This window comes from Chenopodium quinoa, unplaced genomic scaffold (genome assembly GCF_001683475.1).
Source record: "Chenopodium quinoa cultivar QQ74 unplaced genomic scaffold, ASM168347v1, whole genome shotgun sequence".
Classification (NCBI taxonomy): domain Eukaryota; kingdom Viridiplantae; phylum Streptophyta; class Magnoliopsida; order Caryophyllales; family Amaranthaceae; genus Chenopodium; species Chenopodium quinoa.
This window is the reverse complement of record NW_018742410.1, coordinates 151,698-170,122: the sequence shown is the minus strand read 5'-3', so window position 1 is coordinate 170,122 and position 18,425 is coordinate 151,698. Positions and strand designations below refer to the sequence as shown.

Sequence of the window (18,425 nt, the reverse complement as noted above, 5' to 3'; positions counted from 1 at the left end):
TTTTTTATTTGCTTATATTCAAAATCCGAGCATTTGTCGGGGATTATTTAGTTTTTATTATTTTGTTTTCCTCTCACATCCCTTGTTTTTTAATAAAATATAACTAAACTATTTTTCTTACAATTTTCTAATAGCCCAACTACTTCACTTTCATCTTTTTGTATAAAGTCAATATATGTAAAGTATATGTGTCGGTTAAAGTGTAACGCTTAAAATATGAAGGATTGGAGGGAATTTTTTTTGTTCATTTCTTCTGTTTTTTAAATTCTTTGGACAAATTCCCCATACTCATTTAAAAAACTTATCAAACGATATTGCAATTGCTGATCGAGCACGGAACATGCACCATTTATCCATATTTAACTACTATGTTTATGTTATATCTAAATTTCTTTCCAAAATGTAGTAACTTGTTTGAGTCTCTCATAGTTTTAATGGAAAAGGTACATTTTGACAATTAAGTACTATCTTCTCCATTCCATTTTAGTAGACTAGTACTCGTAGTAATTACTTGAACTTTATATTATGATACTTTAATAGTTTCTTGAACATATATTCCTTAGCTTGTAAACTAAAAATTAACGGGATATATTGTAATAAAAAGTTCAAACCACTTTCTCCAATTTTACTCCTACCAAATTAATCAAGAAATTTAAATAATCTTTTGGGAAAAATTAACAAGATCACTCAAGAAACTTAAAACTCTAATCAAGCAATATGATTTAATAGCATAGAGGAAAGAAAGAACAAAATAGAAAGGCTAAGAGATAGAGAATATCACGCATAATACGTTGAAAAAATTGAGCTACATGAAATCACTAAAAGATGATGAAATCTATTAATCTACGAATGAAATATCTTATCAGTTGTTTTTATCACTACATATATATGCAGATCAGATGATTAGTAAGTCCTCTACTACGTGTAACGCAATTTCGTACCGGAAGCTACACTTTAACTCGTGTAGGATGATCTTCGTATCTAAATAGCAATCTTGTAACCCGGTTTTTGGCTTGATGATTGTTCCCCGTAAAGCAATCACATATCTTGGGGGGTATATCTTGGGTTGAGTTTAAGTGATTTGGGATTGCATGCTTGTACTAAAAAATTTCCTTAGTTTAACTGTGGAATTCAGTCACATATACAGTACTATTATTCTTGCACGTGTTTGTTTCGCACTCATGATTCCAAATAAACAATGTAAAAAACTTTTTTTTATTTTTTATTTTTATTTTTAATATCCTTCAAAACTGATCCACGTTATCCTTTAAAACTGAACACGTAGTTAATTAGTCCTTCCCATGAAGAGAATTCCTAAATCTTAATGTAAGTTTATACTTGATTTGCAAATTGTCTCATATATCATGAAGAGAACGTTATGCTCCTTACATATTATACCAAATCTAGCTTTTTTTTGTTGGTATAATTGCTTTTACTTTTATGATGCCCATGAAGTTGTTTAGAATTAGGAAACCTAATCGTTGTAGGTTTGCTTTGTTATAAAATAAGAACAAACTTTATCTTGCCATAACCCTAAATTTATCTTGTCAAAAAAAAAAAAAAACCCTAAATTTATCTTTATATATATATTTGCTTTTATATCGTAGGTAATTAGAGTACTATTAGAATTAGAGTTTAATACTTTGTATAAATACACGTTGTGTGAATAAGGAGAAGATTGAGACCTTGAGATTAATCCGACAATGGCTAATTGGAGTGATTTGGCCGTTGATATCCTTAGAGAAATAGTGTTGAAACTAGATTCTGCCCAAGACTTAGTCTATTTCTCCGTTGTATGTGAATCATGGCAGTTTGCGTATTCTACGGCTAAAAGTAATTGGACTAGGACGATGCCATGGTTGATGCTACCCGAAAACGCACAAAATAGCCCTAATTACCCTAGGATAACATACTGTCCTAATAAGCAAAGGTGTTACCAATTACATCTCCCTCAAACTTACGGTGCTAGATGTTGGGGTTCGTCGTGTGGTTGGGTTGTCGTACTCGATCCTAACCTAGAGCTATACATGTTGAACCCGATAACTAAGTCTCGCATTTGCCTACCCCCTCTATCACCAATGCTCAACGTATCTGTTAAAGATGAAGACGGCCCTGCGTTTTATCACACACTTATCATAGAAAAGGCCGTCGTAATTGAAGCTGATGAAAAATACATTGTCATAACAACACCTGGCAGCTTTTATCGCGGTGTAAAATATGCAACGCCTGGTGACCGAAAATGGACCGAGATTTATTTCCCCGATACAAACAAAAGGTATGTGAGTGATGTTACGCGTTGGGGTTCAAATTTGCTATTCATAAACGACTTTGGAAGAGTTGGATATTGTGAAATCAGTACACTCTTAAGTTCACAGCCTGTTACATTAATGGAGTATATACCTCAACCCTCCTTTTTGTCTGATTACATAGTACCATTGTCGTTTAATTGCAAAGCATTAAATCAAGTATACTTGTTGGAATCATTTGGTGAACTTCTTATGGTATTCAGATACAAAATTGAGCTTTACGACGATGATCCTTGGGAGTGTCAAACGATTAATTTTAAGGTATACAAGTTCAACTTTGAGACCAAAATTTGGGCACAAGTCAATGACTTGGGTGATGTTGCAATCATCGTTGGGAGTAATACTTCGTTGTCGATTCGTGCATCGCGCATTCATAACTGCAGAAGGAACTGTATTTATTTCAGCAATGATCAGTGGCTATTTCGGAATGGGAACCCTCTTATCTTTGGAGGTGACAAAGCTGACAATGGACTTTTCGACATAACAAATCAGGCGTTGGAAACCGTTTATAGAAGTCATGAAAATCGTTCTAAATTAAGCTCTCCTTTTTGGTTTATGCCCAAGTTTTAACTTGGGGGTGAGTTCAACTATTTTTTTATTTTATTTTTTATTTCATAATCAAACAATTTTTTAGTAGGGCTTGATTTTAGTGGTATCAAAAAATAGTATGTTCTTAAGAAACTTAATTCTATTATAAATTTTTAAAGCACTACTTGTGTTGGCTGCACTACCTATATGAAACAGTATATTGGTTTAATATTGGGTATCTTCGTATTATCAAACTAAACAGGGGACCTGTTATAGAATTAAGAAGATCAAAGGCACATATTAGCTTAACCTCAAAAATTTGTAATAACATTTGATAATTATGTTTAAATTCTCTCTGATTTTTCCAAATGATTTCAGCCTCAACTATAATATAGTTACTAAGCAATTCAAAATTTTCTTGGGTACAATTCATTGATCTAGACAACAAAACAAGGTACTTGAGGTACAACTAGATCTTCTGTTCCTTTAGCGTTTATGCAAACGCCAAAGGCCTTATCCGAAGGATTCGAAGCAGTAATATTGATGGACTCCATGGTGATGCCGGTACAAGCAACCGTGCTGCTACAATTTAGACTAATTGCTGCCGCGCTTGCTGATGTTCCTTGGAAGCCTTTATAGGTAATGCCTTCAATCGCCACAGCTGACTTCTTTAGTATGGTCATGCCGCGGTGTTATGAACATAAGACATGAAGAAAGACAGCAAAGAAGTTACTCAATTGTACAACTTTGTTATGTGTATAAGAGGCTTATTCGATCAACCTCGAGTTTTTCATCAACTTAAACTATATTTACCTGAGCTGGACAAGTTTGACCAGGGTTGCAGTAATATTGGTCAATAATAATTGGGTTTTCTACATTTATCAGAGGAATATCTTCAAAAGAGATGTTTCTAGCATAACCTGATCCACCCTATGTAACAAAAAGTTCAAATAAAACTACATTAAATTAGTATAAGAACATCTTAAGAAAGAGGCACTCGAAATGAATTAATATTCGAATTTTATTATGTAAATTATGCTGTTAATTAACCTGCCATGTTTTGATCCTAGCGCCATTTGTGCTTCCATTAAAAGTGCAATTTCTTACATGAATTTGTTCTACTTGAGCCATTTCTCCATCTCTTCCCAAGCTTCCAACACTGCATGTACAAAAAGACATGGCAATGTACGTGTGCTTCTTAGCTTGTATATATAATTCAGACTTAGTTTTCGAGCAAATTATAAATGTACTTAGATTGAGAGACCTTATACCGTGGCCTGGCCCGCAAGTTATTCCTGTTATGTTAAGCTGTGATGTTCCTGATCCAATTGCTATACAATCATCGCCTAATTATATGATTCAAATGCATAAATATGACGTATTAGTTACATTAAAGATTTAAAGTAATGAGTTTGTAATACATACATGAAAACCATGAATGTTCAAGATAAAACATACCTGTTTCGATAATGGAATCGCTTATCTGAACTTGAGTCGAGGAACTAACATCAATTCCATCTGTGTTGGGGCTGTTTTCCGGAGCTACTATATGAAGATTTGAGATAGTTGCATTGTTACAATTAACAATTGATATATGTCCATTGGGACTGTCTACATGCGTTAGGTCTTTTAATTGAAGACCATTGCAACTTAACAATTGTAGAGCCTGTAATTTTGTTACCATAAAGACTTTAAAAACCGAAGCTAGGCTAAATGCGCGCGTGCACACACACATATAAACTTATATACTACTCCATAGTACATTTTATTAATTCGAATTACCTTGGGACGTGCACACGCATTGCTCTGTGTAATGACAATTTTAGTTAGTGAACGTACGTATGGGATTAACGAATTGTACATGAACATATTAAGTAGGGAGTATAAATTATGAAATACTACTCATAGTATTGAAGCATACAGTAGAGTTGGTGTCAAAATTATCACCAAAAGAAAGGTTAGCATTGTGCCACCAATTTGCGCCTTTGCCATTAATCTCTCCCGATCCATCTAAAGTGAGGTTGTCAATGCCTGAAAATCTTATCCAAGTGTTATCTGTACAATTCTTCCAAGAATCAGGATTTTCGGGTGCCACGAGTTTTCCTTGGATCTGTCATTAACTAAGGTTAATAAGTACTAGCGTACTTAATTAGCTATAACATGCATGAACTTAGATTGATCATAAATATGATTTGTATCAATGATACCGTTAAAGGACCAACTCAACCAAAAACTTATGTTGATGGTTGAAGCCCAGGATCGGTTTATATACCTGAACATGAATGCTGCTTGAATTGCAAGGACCTTGGAAAGAAACTGGAGTTAATAAGAATGGTCCAACCGGTATCGTAAGGGTTGGAGTTCCCCCTGTAATAGCACATACAGCTTCCCATGCTTTTGAAAATGCCTTAAAAATTCGAACATAAACCATATTAATAAGTCTTGCATGTTGATTATCACCGACGTTATTTTTTAGCTCTACTTATTTACTATTCATGTGATCAAAGCTTTAAAAAAAAAAAAGAAAAAGAAAAAGAGCAGCCATACTACGTGTCCACGTATATTTTATTTCAATTTGTGTTTTTATGATTATTTTTTTTATATTAATTACTTCCATTAGTCAAGTTATGAAAAATTTACCTACATTTTCTTACAAAAATACGTATATACTCCGTAGAATTTCTAATTATGACTAGTTGGCTAGTTGCTATAATAAACATATGCAAACATAATAATAAAAATATATTGTGCAAATCTTCTAAGTTCTAAATATATATGATATGACAACTTTGGTTTCCCACAGTAATTTGCCATCAAAATTATGGAGAACTTACTTAAAATTGAGGAAATATTTTAAAAAATTTAAGTGAAAATTAGAAATCAACCAAAAATAATTTTATCATATATTTTCACATTAATTTGGTTCCGGACTTATAATGTAAATGTCGAAAATAATCGAAGGTTGGAATAAAGAAATTACAAGACTATCGTCTTTTAGGCCATCGCCGACGGCTCCATAATCTAGCACGCTAATATTATTCGATGGCGGTGCAAGAGGACTATTATTTGGCATACGGATGCCTGAAGCAAGCTGGGAGACAGAAACATTTAGAAGAACGTACACAACAATTAACACGGAATTGCCCTACATAAACCAACAATAAAAGAGTACGTTAGTACATTAATTAAAAGATGATCTATTTGTAAAAAAAAGAGGAAATCAAGGGAGTTCATTAATCTCATAAACAAAACTTTATCTACGACTTTCATGCTCATTAAATACTACGAAGTATATTTTGTTGACGACATTAAATAACACCAAAAATTACGTATCGTAATGTATAAAGAACTTTATAATTTAAAATTTAAAATTTAAATTATAAATTATACGGCTTACCATTTGAGTTGATCGAACACACAATTTGACAAACTACGACTATTAATTTAGAGCTTGCTTTTTGCATACATGTAATATATAGTCGAGTATTCACTAAGACAGTGTAAAATTTTATGGCACGAGTCTACATTGTTTTTTTATACTGCTAAATGAGCACGCATTCAATAGTTGGAAAGTAAATTTTGTTTTTATCTTGAAATTTTAGGCTATATCAATTGTAAAATATCCTTTCAGATTGTGTTCTTGGGGATATATTAATTACTAAGGTATAAGACAAAATTGGGTGCACTGATAAATTCAAATAACCAATAATATCAGCCGTAAAATGGCAAAAAGAAACTAATAGCTTAGGAGTTCTTTGAATTTATTAAATAATATGTTCAACCCAAAATTAGTTCGATATTCGATACTTTTGATATTAAATAAAAATTGATACTTGCTAATTGATATAATTTAAATTTTCTCACGTGCTAAATAATTAGCTTCATTTTATTTTTGAGCAAAAATAATTAGCTTCATAAAAATATGCGATTTAAAGACAATTGTACGTTATTCATACCATATTTCTTACGGTGTTGCATCCTCCATTTCTCCATAAGTGATTGTGATGCTTTTTCTTAAAGATTGGCGGCTATTTGTTTTAATTCTTTCAAAATTTGTGTTTTAATTTTTTTTCAATTTTTTTTTTTACTTTTTATAATTAATGAATTTTTTTATTTGATTGATTGAATAATTGATTTACATGGATTGAATTTTCCATTTAAAATTTGATTGAAATTCCGCTTACTTTATTTGGTTCTTAAACCCCTTTTTTCCGCATCTTTTCTAGTTTTGGCGCTTATTTTACATGTTTTCCAAGTTTTTTCAAAAGTCCTAAGCGGTATTTAGGGTTTTGTATATAATTTTGACACAAAAATCTTGGGAGTTAGATTGTACTTTGTATTTATTTATATAAAAATACACATACTTCAGTTTGAATCCAATCAAAACTTTTTAATAGTGTGTTTTTTCACACACACACACAAAAAAAAAAAAAAAAAAAAAAATAAAAACCTTTCAAATAGTGTGGCACAATGTAGGTTAGGGACGTTCCTCCCAAAAAAAAAAAAAAGGTAGCTTAGGGACGTTAGGCACTAAGGCCGTTAGGGTGCATTTTATTGCAATCTTTTTGCACCCAATTAAACCCATTGTTTTATTTATATAAAAAAAAACCCTTCTTCGTGTTGTTCTTAGGGATAGCAATTGCAAGATCATAATTATGTATTTATGTACATTTTCGAATTGCATATTGAATATGACTTAATTTTTTTTTTTTGCACCCTACCCTTGGCCTAGTCATATAATTCTGACTTATATTAATAGACAAAGCAAAAAAAATTAAACAAAAATGGATTTTTTGGGCTGCCCAAACCCGAGAATTTTTTTAGGCGGGGTTTGGTTTGATCAGATCTAGTGGCCATATTAGTAAATACTTATTTAAAAATATCTTTTTAATAAATATCAAAAATTAATCAAACAACAGACTAAAATCTCCAATTAAACTATTAGCAAAAATGCGCACACACGCGCACACGCACAGGCACACGCGCACGCGCACACACACACTACACATACATAGTAATTACAAATAATATTTCACCTTTTATATCTTAAAACTCATTTCAATGGAAATAAATACTACTTTGATCATTAAAGGCAAGAACAATCAATACTTGGGCAACGAACACTAATCTACATTATTACATTTTCTGTTTATGGATTGATGCTCTACATATATGATATATATCGTCATTCTTTGTCGTTATAAAAAATGTGTTTGAAACTATCCAATAATTGTAGTTTTATTATTTTTGTTTATTGTCTTAAAAGTTTAATTGTATATATATGGAGAAATCAATTGCCACTACGTTTGGCGTGCCTTTTAGTATGCAGATTATTTATGAATGTCGAATGTAATAAATTTGTCATCTGAATCAAGTGTCTCGGCAAAAGATAATATATATATTTTTTTTTGCTTTTACTAAGATATTGATTTTTTTAATTACGTAATTTACAAAAAAAAAAGATTGATATTTTACCTTTCCCTAGAATTAGACATATGATATAATTGTCAACCACAACATTTATTTTATAGTTATACTATACTCTATAAATCCTTAATTTGTGATAATATATACGTAGTAGTAAAATTTTAGAAACAAAATTGTAATTAATTTGAATATATAGTTATATTGAAATTGAAATAAAATATTAGCTAGAGGTATTTGAAAAAAAAAATAATAAGTGATGTTTTAAAGTAATTTCTTTAAAATTATTATATGAATAAATGCATTATTACTTTTTTGGAAAAATTTAATAATACTCCATTTAAAAGATAATTAAAAAGTAGTTGAAATAATTATTTAGGTAAATGTGTATAGAAAAATTATGAACACCAAGTAAAAAGAATATTTATTTGTCATAAAAATAATAAAAAAGATATGGAAAGATATTATTATAGAATCAAATCTTATATATAATTTAAGAGTCGTTTTAACATAAAGCCTCCAAAACCCCAATACTCAAATCTCCTGCATTTTAGGTTTTTTTTTTTTTTTTTTTTTTTTTTTAAGCTTTTAAAAAAACATCAATAACTTCCTTCAATTAAAAAAAAACATCAATAACTACCCATCCCCACTTTTTGTTATTTATTTATTTTTTTGTATTTTTTCAAGGGTGCAATAACTACTATTAACATTAAACTTTATTTTCCCTTTGGAAATAACCTATTTTATTATATCATTAAAAACCACAAAATTACAAGCAATCTATATTATTATTGCACATTTTTTCTTAACATTTCCGCAAAACACGTGAAAATCAATATTTAAATTATGTGTACTTCAATCTTTTTTTTTTTTTTAAAAAAAAGAATAAATAACCACCACAAGGTCCACTATTTTCTGTAAAAAAAAAAAAAAAAACACAATTGTTTTTCTTTTATATTTTTAAAAACAATCAATAACCACCTTTTTACTAATTCAATAATTATCAAAAAAAATATGACACGTTTTTTGTCTTTTGTATTTTATTCGTTTGACTATATTTTATTAATGGAAAAAAAACCTAAAGTCTAAATGTAAGTATGTAACATTTTAATTAATTGACATATTTGCAAAGACATCATTGTGATAATCAATATCCTTAAGTATTAGTAATCTTTTATATAATTTAATAGTTGTTTTTCTAACTTCTCACCAAATTCCTCCAAAACTCTAATCCTGCAATTTCGTGCACTCTTCTTTTTTCTTTCTAACTCTACATATTACGTATATCCTGTGCGTTAGTACAGAGGCACTCTAGTACTAACAAAAAAAAAGGTTAAAAAGGGAAGGGAAGTTTTGGAGGGAAAAAACAGTACCAGGTGTGACACATATCACTCCCGATGTATGTATTAGTATTAAGTTATTGATCTAATCTATTGCATAGTATTAATTTGACCTAGTAGTGAGGTAAGGTGGGATAAAAATGATAATCTCCTTTACCATAAAAATAAAGCAAAAGAGGAAGAAAAAAAAAATGATGAGTATAACATATAATAGAAATTAAATTAATTAATTAGCCAACCAAACTTTTGAAACTCAAAGAACCAAACAATAATATAATATTCATCTATATATTAACCGAGAACATGAAATTGAGAACAAAGAAGAGATATAAACTATTTTACATGCTATTAATTGACATAATTAGTATACTACTAAATATCTAACATCAAATTATCAAAACTTGAAAGAAATTTTTAAAAATCATTATATTAACAAATATTACCTTCAATGTGGATGATAGAAATAAATGAAACCGTATTGCCTGCATTGCATAAAATGAAATTTGTAAATTATAAAGTTAAAAGAAATTGTAATCTAGGCACATACTCAACATCAAGCCGATACAAAAGCTAAAAGGAGAAGAAAAAAAAAAAGGGTACCAAAAGCAAACTTAAGGCATGCATTTCTTTTATTCGATATACTTGTATGAGTTAGAAAAACAAAGGTCTATAGGTGATAGTTTTTATTCATTTTATGTTACATATAATCAAATACTTCGTAGTATATATGTACTCTTAATTACTTGATAATTATTGAATCTAATTTTCGTCAAAAGAAAAGTATTGAATCTAATTAAGGAAATATATCCAAGGAGTTAAGTATCATTAGTATGATTAATTTCCTGCAAATTAGCTTGTAGACTAAAGAGTTACATTGTAGGGAAAAATTAAATAGGGAGGTTGTTATGCCTATCAAAATTAGTATACTATACATTATTACATGAAAGTTACGCCTATAAAGAGTTTTTCAAGTAGCAAAAGCATTACTTAGTTATTTAGTGTGCGGCCCCCATGCCATTGTTTTTTTATAGGAAAATCTTATGTGGCATCATGTCATACATCATAATAAGGTTGACACATGTCAAAATAGCATGTAATAGATTTGGATTTAATAAACAGTACTAGTGAGTGTCTAACAACCTGAGCGATGGCTGGGACAGTGATTCTCGTGATTTCAAAATTCTTAAAAGTTTGGGAATAAAAAAATAACTTAATTTTATATTAATATGATTTATATAATAAATTTATCAAGGTAAGAGAATGTCTATATTATTACTTGCTTGCTGTTATTACTACGTAGTATAAAACTGTTAGAGAAATATAACTACTTGGCTAACCTTTTACAAAATTACATTTATAAGACTTTATTACTAGTATACTCATTTCATTTTGAAGCAATAATCATTAATGTCACACTGAAATGCTTGTTTAAGTCTCACATTTCATTTAAATAGTGGCATGTTCTGATTCTTTTTCTTACGACAACAACGTTTATTTTTAAAATTGGAGGGTTGACGCAAAGCACATGCAATTTTTTAGAAACGCTTTTTAATATATTAGTATAGATATGGAAAGAAGATAGATACATGCATTATTGCTTACCCTGCTTGTTGTGTTCTTTCCAATTGTATGTCTTCTTCTGTTTGAATTTTAAATAAATGCAGCACATAATACAAAAGTGGCAACATGATGATATGAGATTGCAGGATTTAATCTTGGTTCATGCATTCCTCATAAAAATAAAATATAAAAACAAATCTTGGTTCATGCATGAAGTATCAACCTCAAAAAAATTAAAAGGGCAAAAATCAAAACTTACTTTTATCATATGATTCGTATTTGATTTAGTGACCAAAAGTAGTTGTATAAGTTGTATTAGGACTACTAATTAGTCTATAAACTGCACATAATAATCAGCATAAAGTGAAATGAATAATCCGTTCAGATTATACAATTAAAATGTATCAATACTGATATATATAATTCTTGTAATTGGAGTATATATATACATATATAAAGATGTAATCAACTAGTAATAAGTGAAATAATCATAAGTGAAAACCTTAATACATTATATTGTCTATACAATTCTTTGTGTCTTCTTGTTTTTGCTAAGTATGGTGAGTTAATTCTTGCATATATGATCGATATATTTACCTCACAAATTAGCTAAACTTTTTCTTTGTTGATGTTCCTTATTAATGAATTGTTGTGTGCTCGTTTTAGTTTTCTTTGTTCTGTATAGGTCATGTTTAGTTCTAGGTCGATTAAATCTTGTATTTATATGATTATTGTGTTGATTGTGTAATTTGTGACTCGTACGAATAACAAAATACTTAATTGATGAATGTGTGACGTAATCCTTTTGGATTATAACAGTAGTATAAGCCATTTTATTTGATATAATATTTTTTGATTGCAGGGTATTCTAATCATTTTCGCAGTTTCTTGCCTAGCGTTCCTAAGTTTAAGCCACACTACAATGGCACAATCAGTTGCACCAAAAACACCACAAGGGGAAAATGGTTTTAATGTGTTGGATTATGGTGCCGTTGGTGATAGCAAAATTGATGATTCTAAAGTAAAATTGTTTTTCGAAATTTCCTTGAACCAAGATTATGATTATATTTTTATTAATCTTGTACGAAATATATGAGGATACCAAATTAATTTATCAATTATTTTGATGTTTTGAAGGCTTTTCTTAAAGCATGGGCAGATGTATGTGGAACCAGTGGAGAAAGCCAAGTTCTGATAGTGCCACAAGAAAAAAGTATTTCTATTAAGGCCGTTAACATTCTCAGGTCCATGTAAACCGTCACAAATTCAGATTTCGGTACATTTATTTTCCTACCTAATATAAATATAACAATTTTGAGATATTTCTATATATGAATAATTTGATGCTTAAGTGGTTAAAAATACTAATTTCTTTTTCATTAAAAATTTAAGGTCCAAGGAAATCTGGTAGCTCCCAGTACTATTGATTTATGGACCAAATGCGAAGAAAATTCGTGGATTCTTTTTAAAAATGTACAAGGTCTCAAAATAATTGGACCGGGCAAAATCGACGGCCAAGGATCACTATGGTGGAATAAACCAGTCATTGTTTGTACACTTTAACTACTTAACTCCATTTTTTTTTTTCCTTTTTTCTCCAAATTTGATTATATCAATTAACATGATTTCAATTATGTTCTTTCACGTTTCAGAGTAATGGTTGCACTCAGCCTACGGTAAAATTTTTAACTTTTTTTTTACTCTTTTGACGTACTAGTACGAGTACATAGAATTAGTTTCAATATAATCATCCAAACAATTTAATTTAGATGTAACAAAATACGTACTTGTATTACATATGTTTTTTTTACAGGCATTAAGATTTCATAGTTGCAATGGGCTCCAACTTAGAGGCTTAACACATTTGAATAGTGGCAAACAACATATAAGTATAGCTAACGCCAAATTTGTGGAAATATCACACTTAAAGATAATAGCTCCAGAGGATAGTCCCAACACAGACGGAATTAACATTTCTAATGTTACTAATGTTTTTATTCATAACAGCATCATTGGGACAGGTAACAATTTATTTATTTATATATATTTTTTTAATATATACACATATTATGTAAAGTAATTTTTATATTGATTTCGAAATTTTATGTTGATTTTTTTTTTAATTAAAATGGAAATTATGTAGGTGACGATTGCATTGCAATAAAGGGTGAATCATTTTTGGTCAATATTACAAGGGTTACATGTGGACCAGGTCATGGCATAAGGTATTAATCAATTTACAGATTTTAATCCAGAATTTATGAGGATTTAATTTAATTAATTTCAGGATTTATTTCTAAGTTTTGGAATTTCATCTTTAATTCATAACAAATTCTTCAATTGTTTCTTTGACTCTAGGACTATAGGAGTATGAACATAACTAACGCCAATTTTAGTAAAAAATAAATTTAAATGTGTCTAAGAAAGAAATTATTCCAATTTATAAATAACTTATACATGCACTAAGGTATACTTCGTATATTATAGCTTTATTTTCTTTATTTTAATATAAATCTTCAAAATTACATGTTAATTCTTAAAAAACTTTCATATAGTATTGGAAGCTTAGGAAACGATGGAGACAATGATGTAGTAGAGCAGGTACTTGTGAACGATTGTATATTCAATGGATCAACAAATGGAGCCAGGATTAAGACGTACCAGGTGATTAATTTTAATAACTAACAGCTCAATTTTACTATCATGTGTACATAGTTATTGATCACATAAGATTGTCGATAGATATCTTTATTATTTTTTGTTTAAATGAATCACAAGGACATTACAAATATATAGTGAATCCTTTTATTAGATTATGTAATGACGTATTCTTGATTTGCAGGGTGGATTAGGACATGTAAGTGGCGTCACATTAATACTACAAACCCCATAATTATCGATCAATTCTATTGTGTTAACCGGGATTCATGCCAATTACGGTTAGTATTTGCATGTAATTTTTGTTTTCTATTTATTTAAATTTCACAAAATTGTTAGCTTGATACCGTGCTCTATAAATTACAATTATTTTCATATATATGATAGTCATAAGTAATACGTAGTACTTTGTGTTGTTGTCCATAAACACGCGTATTACTTATGTTATCCTATGGTCTAAAGTGTGAATAAAGTGGCCGAATTAGAAATTTTGACAAATATAATCACAGTAATAATTTAAGTTAATTTTTTTTTTCGAAGGAACGTGCGGTGCAAGTAAGTGACGTGACGTTCCGTGAGTTCCAAGGTACATCAGCAAACTCAGAAGCAATATCGCTACGTTGCAGCGCAAGTGTGGCATGCACAAACATAGAACTCGAAAAAATCAAAATAACACCCTTTAAAGATGGATTAAACCTATCTACTAAGTGTGAAAATGTTCATGGAACAATTTTGCCTCCTGTAACACCAGATCTTAGTACTTGTCTTTCCCAATGATCCACTAGAGGCACTAGTTCGTTGTATATATTTATGTTTCTCATCAATTTCTATTGTTTCTAATAAAATATTTCCCCATTTTATTTCTCCATTTTATACAGTTCACATACATTTATGTTGTGGTTGTGAGATCAATTACGTGATTCATTTTTTTTCTTCAAAAAAATAAAATAAAATTATGTGACTCTTCATTTTGGATTTGAATCTTAATTTGTCAGCGGCTCTCTTGGCTTATTCCGCCAATCAACTTATTTTCACAAGTACTAAACACCAGAACGTGGGTCACGAAACAAAGGGTGTGATGAATATTAGTTGTATATTTTGATAAAGTGATATGTTTACTTTCTCTAATTGCTTGTTCAAAGCATGTCATGAGACTACGTTTTAAGTACTAAAATAACATAGAGGAAGTACAACGTACGGTATGACAATTACCAATTTTTTATTTTTATTTTTGAGGAAAGACAATTATCAAATTTTTTAAAGCTACTTGTTCTTAATTGAGTTTTCTTATTTTTAATTAATTACTCATATTCCTTTAACTATTTTTTTTTATTTTGTTAAAGTTTTTTTTTTTTTTTTATTAAGTTCGTTTTATTAATTAATTTTTTTTTAAAAAGAATTTTTTTATTAAGTTACTTTCTCTTTTCTATAGTATTTAATCCCCTAAACAAATCTCACTTAAATATCAAATTATATACTTGTACTTCACAATAACTCAAGCTCCTAAAAATACATGAAGTTAGCTTGTTGCACTAAAAGCAAAAGGGAATAATTGGGCCCTAGTCCACTGGGTGCAATACCCTTGTTGGGTTGGACTAAATAGTACGACACTTTGCTATATTGCAATATTGCTTTCTTTTTCTTACCTTTTTAAAAGTAAGAAATAACTCTTATTAATGGTGTTTGGATAATTATAATCTCTAAAATGTTTATTAACTTAATTATCCCACTAATGTTAATCAACTCTTTTTTAAACTCTTAATAATATTGTGCGGACATTTATACCCCTAAAAATATTTGTTTACATATTTCCCCATTAATGTTACTAACAAATAAAGTTGTGACGTAAGGTCAAATGGAAAGAGTTTTCCGAATATTGCTAGCTATGGGCCGCGCATCGCGAGCGATATCCATCCTAGTTAGGTTACAATATTGCTTGCTTTCATTTTGTCTACTTTCAGCCCAAAAGATAAAGCTCCCACTTCGAGTCTTCGACCCTTTTGCTAGGTGATATGCCTATTATTCTACACTTATATATACTATAATTAGGGTTGTGCAAACTACAAAACCATTTGAAAATCTGAAAATTTGATTCGAAAATTAGGATATGAATTCAGAATGATATGATATGAGTTTTGCATCGATTAACTGATCTAAAAATTAAGCTATAGGGTGCAATTATGATATATTATTTTAAAATTTTGGGTACTCAATAACCAATATATATGCTTTATTCTTTGTTTATTCCTAATTGAGTAAATACCTATCTTGAAGCTTTTCTTTTTTCTTTGTTTTTTCCCTTCAATTATCTAAAACTTTTAGATGGGTGCTTGAGGTTGGTGTGACCAAAATTTCTACATTATCTGTAATTCTACGTAATTTTTTTTTTATTTCTAGCCACATGGCTATTAAAATAATATTTAGAGTTGAAACTTTATAGTCTCCAAAAGTTCTTTAATGACTTTCTTAAGCATCATAATAACCTAATCTCTGACGAGAGATCCGTATATATGACTTCTTTAAGCAAAAGTATAACCTAATCTCTAAGAAAGTTATTACAGAATAATCAAGTGATGACATACAAAAACATACCATACCTTTTGATCATCAATTAGGAAAAGAAATATTCTCCAATAGGTACTTTCTCCGTTTCTCCCAACTGTCACGTTTCTTTAGTCACATTCGTCAATGCACAGATTCTACCATTAATAGTGATCGATAAGTACAATTATACAAGTATAATTTGATATTTCAAAATTATACTTATATATCAAGATTGATTAAAAAGATAACACATTTATAATTATATTAATTTTTTGTTAAATGTCAACAACTAAAAGAAATGGAAGAAGTATTCTAAAATTGATATTTAACTTAAGGGTGAGACTAATAAAATTGATATTAAATCTTAAGGTTGAGATGAACAATGGAACCATTGACTTTGGAGTGTTACACATATATACAAGTACAAGTATTTGATATATTGATATCTATATATGTATTTGATGATCTTGACATCAAATCAACTGTTAGTCAAACATATATTACAAAATAATCAATAGATGTTGATTGAATAATTAATAAGTAGATTAGAGATGAGATTTTGTGAAGTTTCCTCTAACCTTTTGTACATTAAGTTGCCGGCGAAGTTCCTATCAAAAGAAAAGAAAAGGAAAGCGGTTTAGAAATTACGTAGGGTAAAGTTCATATGTGATTAATAAGTGTAGATTGAGCATAAACACAAATATAATAACTGTTAATCCGGCTTGGATGAGATTTTGTGAAGTTTCTTCTAACCTTTTGTACATTAAGTTGTCGGCGAAGTTCCTATCAAAAGAAAAGAAAAGGAAGGCGGTTTAGAAATTAGGTAGGGAAAAGTTCAAATGTGATTAATAAGTCTACATTTCCGGCCAGTATATGCTTATATGCTAAAGCATATGAAATAAAAACAAATGCTATTATATTTCGAAAAATCACTAGGAACAATGACATAGAACGGTAGAAGAGATTTAACTTCAGGGTACCGCCTTAAAACTTTACCTTGCAAGGTAATAAGGCAATAATCATACGACCAAAATGCTTATAAATCGTACGGCAAAGTGTCATGAGACAGAGTTCATTCCATGAAATTGCCAAAATGTCCTTCCTTTCAAAGTTCTCAACGATGAACTAGTTTTCTATTTACCCTATTCATAGCAGAGTAAGGAATAATACAACAAATCTTGTACTCCGTACGAATTATAAAAGACATGCATCACCTAATACTTCGTATAAACTGTTGAAGAATTCGATTAATTATAAATTTATAATCATTGTTAGCCTGAAACAATGTTAGGAAAACAGCAAAATGGAGGCTTTCAATTAGTGTGGACCACTTTGTATAAGAATATTTAACTGCTTAGGAAGTATACATGTCAAACACCATTAAGGATGATCAAAGACAACTTCATAAGACAGGACAAACTATAAGAATATTCTTCCAATTCTAAAATAATTGGAATTGAATACTAAAAACTGGATTATTGAAAGTATCAATTGGCCGTTGGTGCAGTGGTGATTGAGGCTGCACTTGGTAGGGAAGACATTATGTTCAATCCCCCGCACCAATAAGTAGGAGGAGATTGAAACCTAATCAGCCAAAATTGAGTCTCGAATCCAGATTAGCCCAATGGGTAAGCCGGGTGGAACACCAAAAAAAAAATTCATGAAAGTAAAGAGGAACAGGCAAAGTTGATTACACCACTAGAAATTTGCACAACGTTGTTTCATCCTTTACTGAGGATATATTGTAAAACTCTTATACTACATACTGTATTAAATACTTCGTAAGCTATAAATATAGGATGGTTTACAACAAGATGTACGATGGAAACCTTGACTTAAGATGTGTGTTAAGAGCTTTGCGGGACCAAACAAATTAGTTTTCCTCATATGTTAATATATATATATATATATAATTCTCCTAAAGCCAGTGTTACCTTAGTTATTACTTGTTTACCCCAAAGCATTATATTAGGGCCTCAAATCATCAATTTTAAGTTTCAAGTGCATCAAATTAGCCCTTAAAATGTCTTAGACCCGTTGTATGATGATTAACAAGAGCAATTAT

General features: G+C 29.9%; 3 protein-coding genes across 3 annotated transcripts; 2 read left to right on the top strand and 1 right to left on the bottom strand.

Moving 5' to 3' along the window:
• Nucleotides 1-1,703: 1,703 nt before the first annotated feature.
• On the top strand, nt 1,704-2,876 carry LOC110704689 (F-box protein At2g05970-like). Its single transcript, XM_021882509.1, has one exon. The coding sequence runs from the start codon at nt 1,704-1,706 to the stop codon at nt 2,874-2,876; it is 1,173 nt and encodes a 390-aa protein (XP_021738201.1).
• A 395-nt stretch (nt 2,877-3,271) lies between these two features.
• Nucleotides 3,272-6,827, bottom strand: LOC110704681 (probable polygalacturonase At3g15720). The gene is made up of 9 exons (XM_021882501.1): nt 6,780-6,827; nt 5,815-5,979; nt 5,107-5,241; nt 4,798-4,944; nt 4,293-4,500; nt 4,099-4,180; nt 3,885-3,993; nt 3,648-3,764; nt 3,272-3,502 (listed from the first exon to the last, which is right to left on the bottom strand). Exons 1-9 carry the CDS (start codon nt 6,825-6,827, stop codon nt 3,272-3,274), a joined length of 1,242 nt encoding a protein of 413 aa, XP_021738193.1.
• A 5,253-nt stretch (nt 6,828-12,080) lies between these two features.
• Nucleotides 12,081-14,051, top strand: LOC110704672 (probable polygalacturonase At3g15720). Its single transcript, XM_021882494.1, has 6 exons — nt 12,081-12,179; nt 12,296-12,402; nt 13,166-13,179; nt 13,302-13,383; nt 13,714-13,822; nt 14,001-14,051. The coding sequence occupies exons 1-6, from the start codon at nt 12,081-12,083 to the stop codon at nt 14,049-14,051; spliced, it is 462 nt and encodes a 153-aa protein (XP_021738186.1).
• Nucleotides 14,052-18,425: the final 4,374 nt, after the last annotated feature.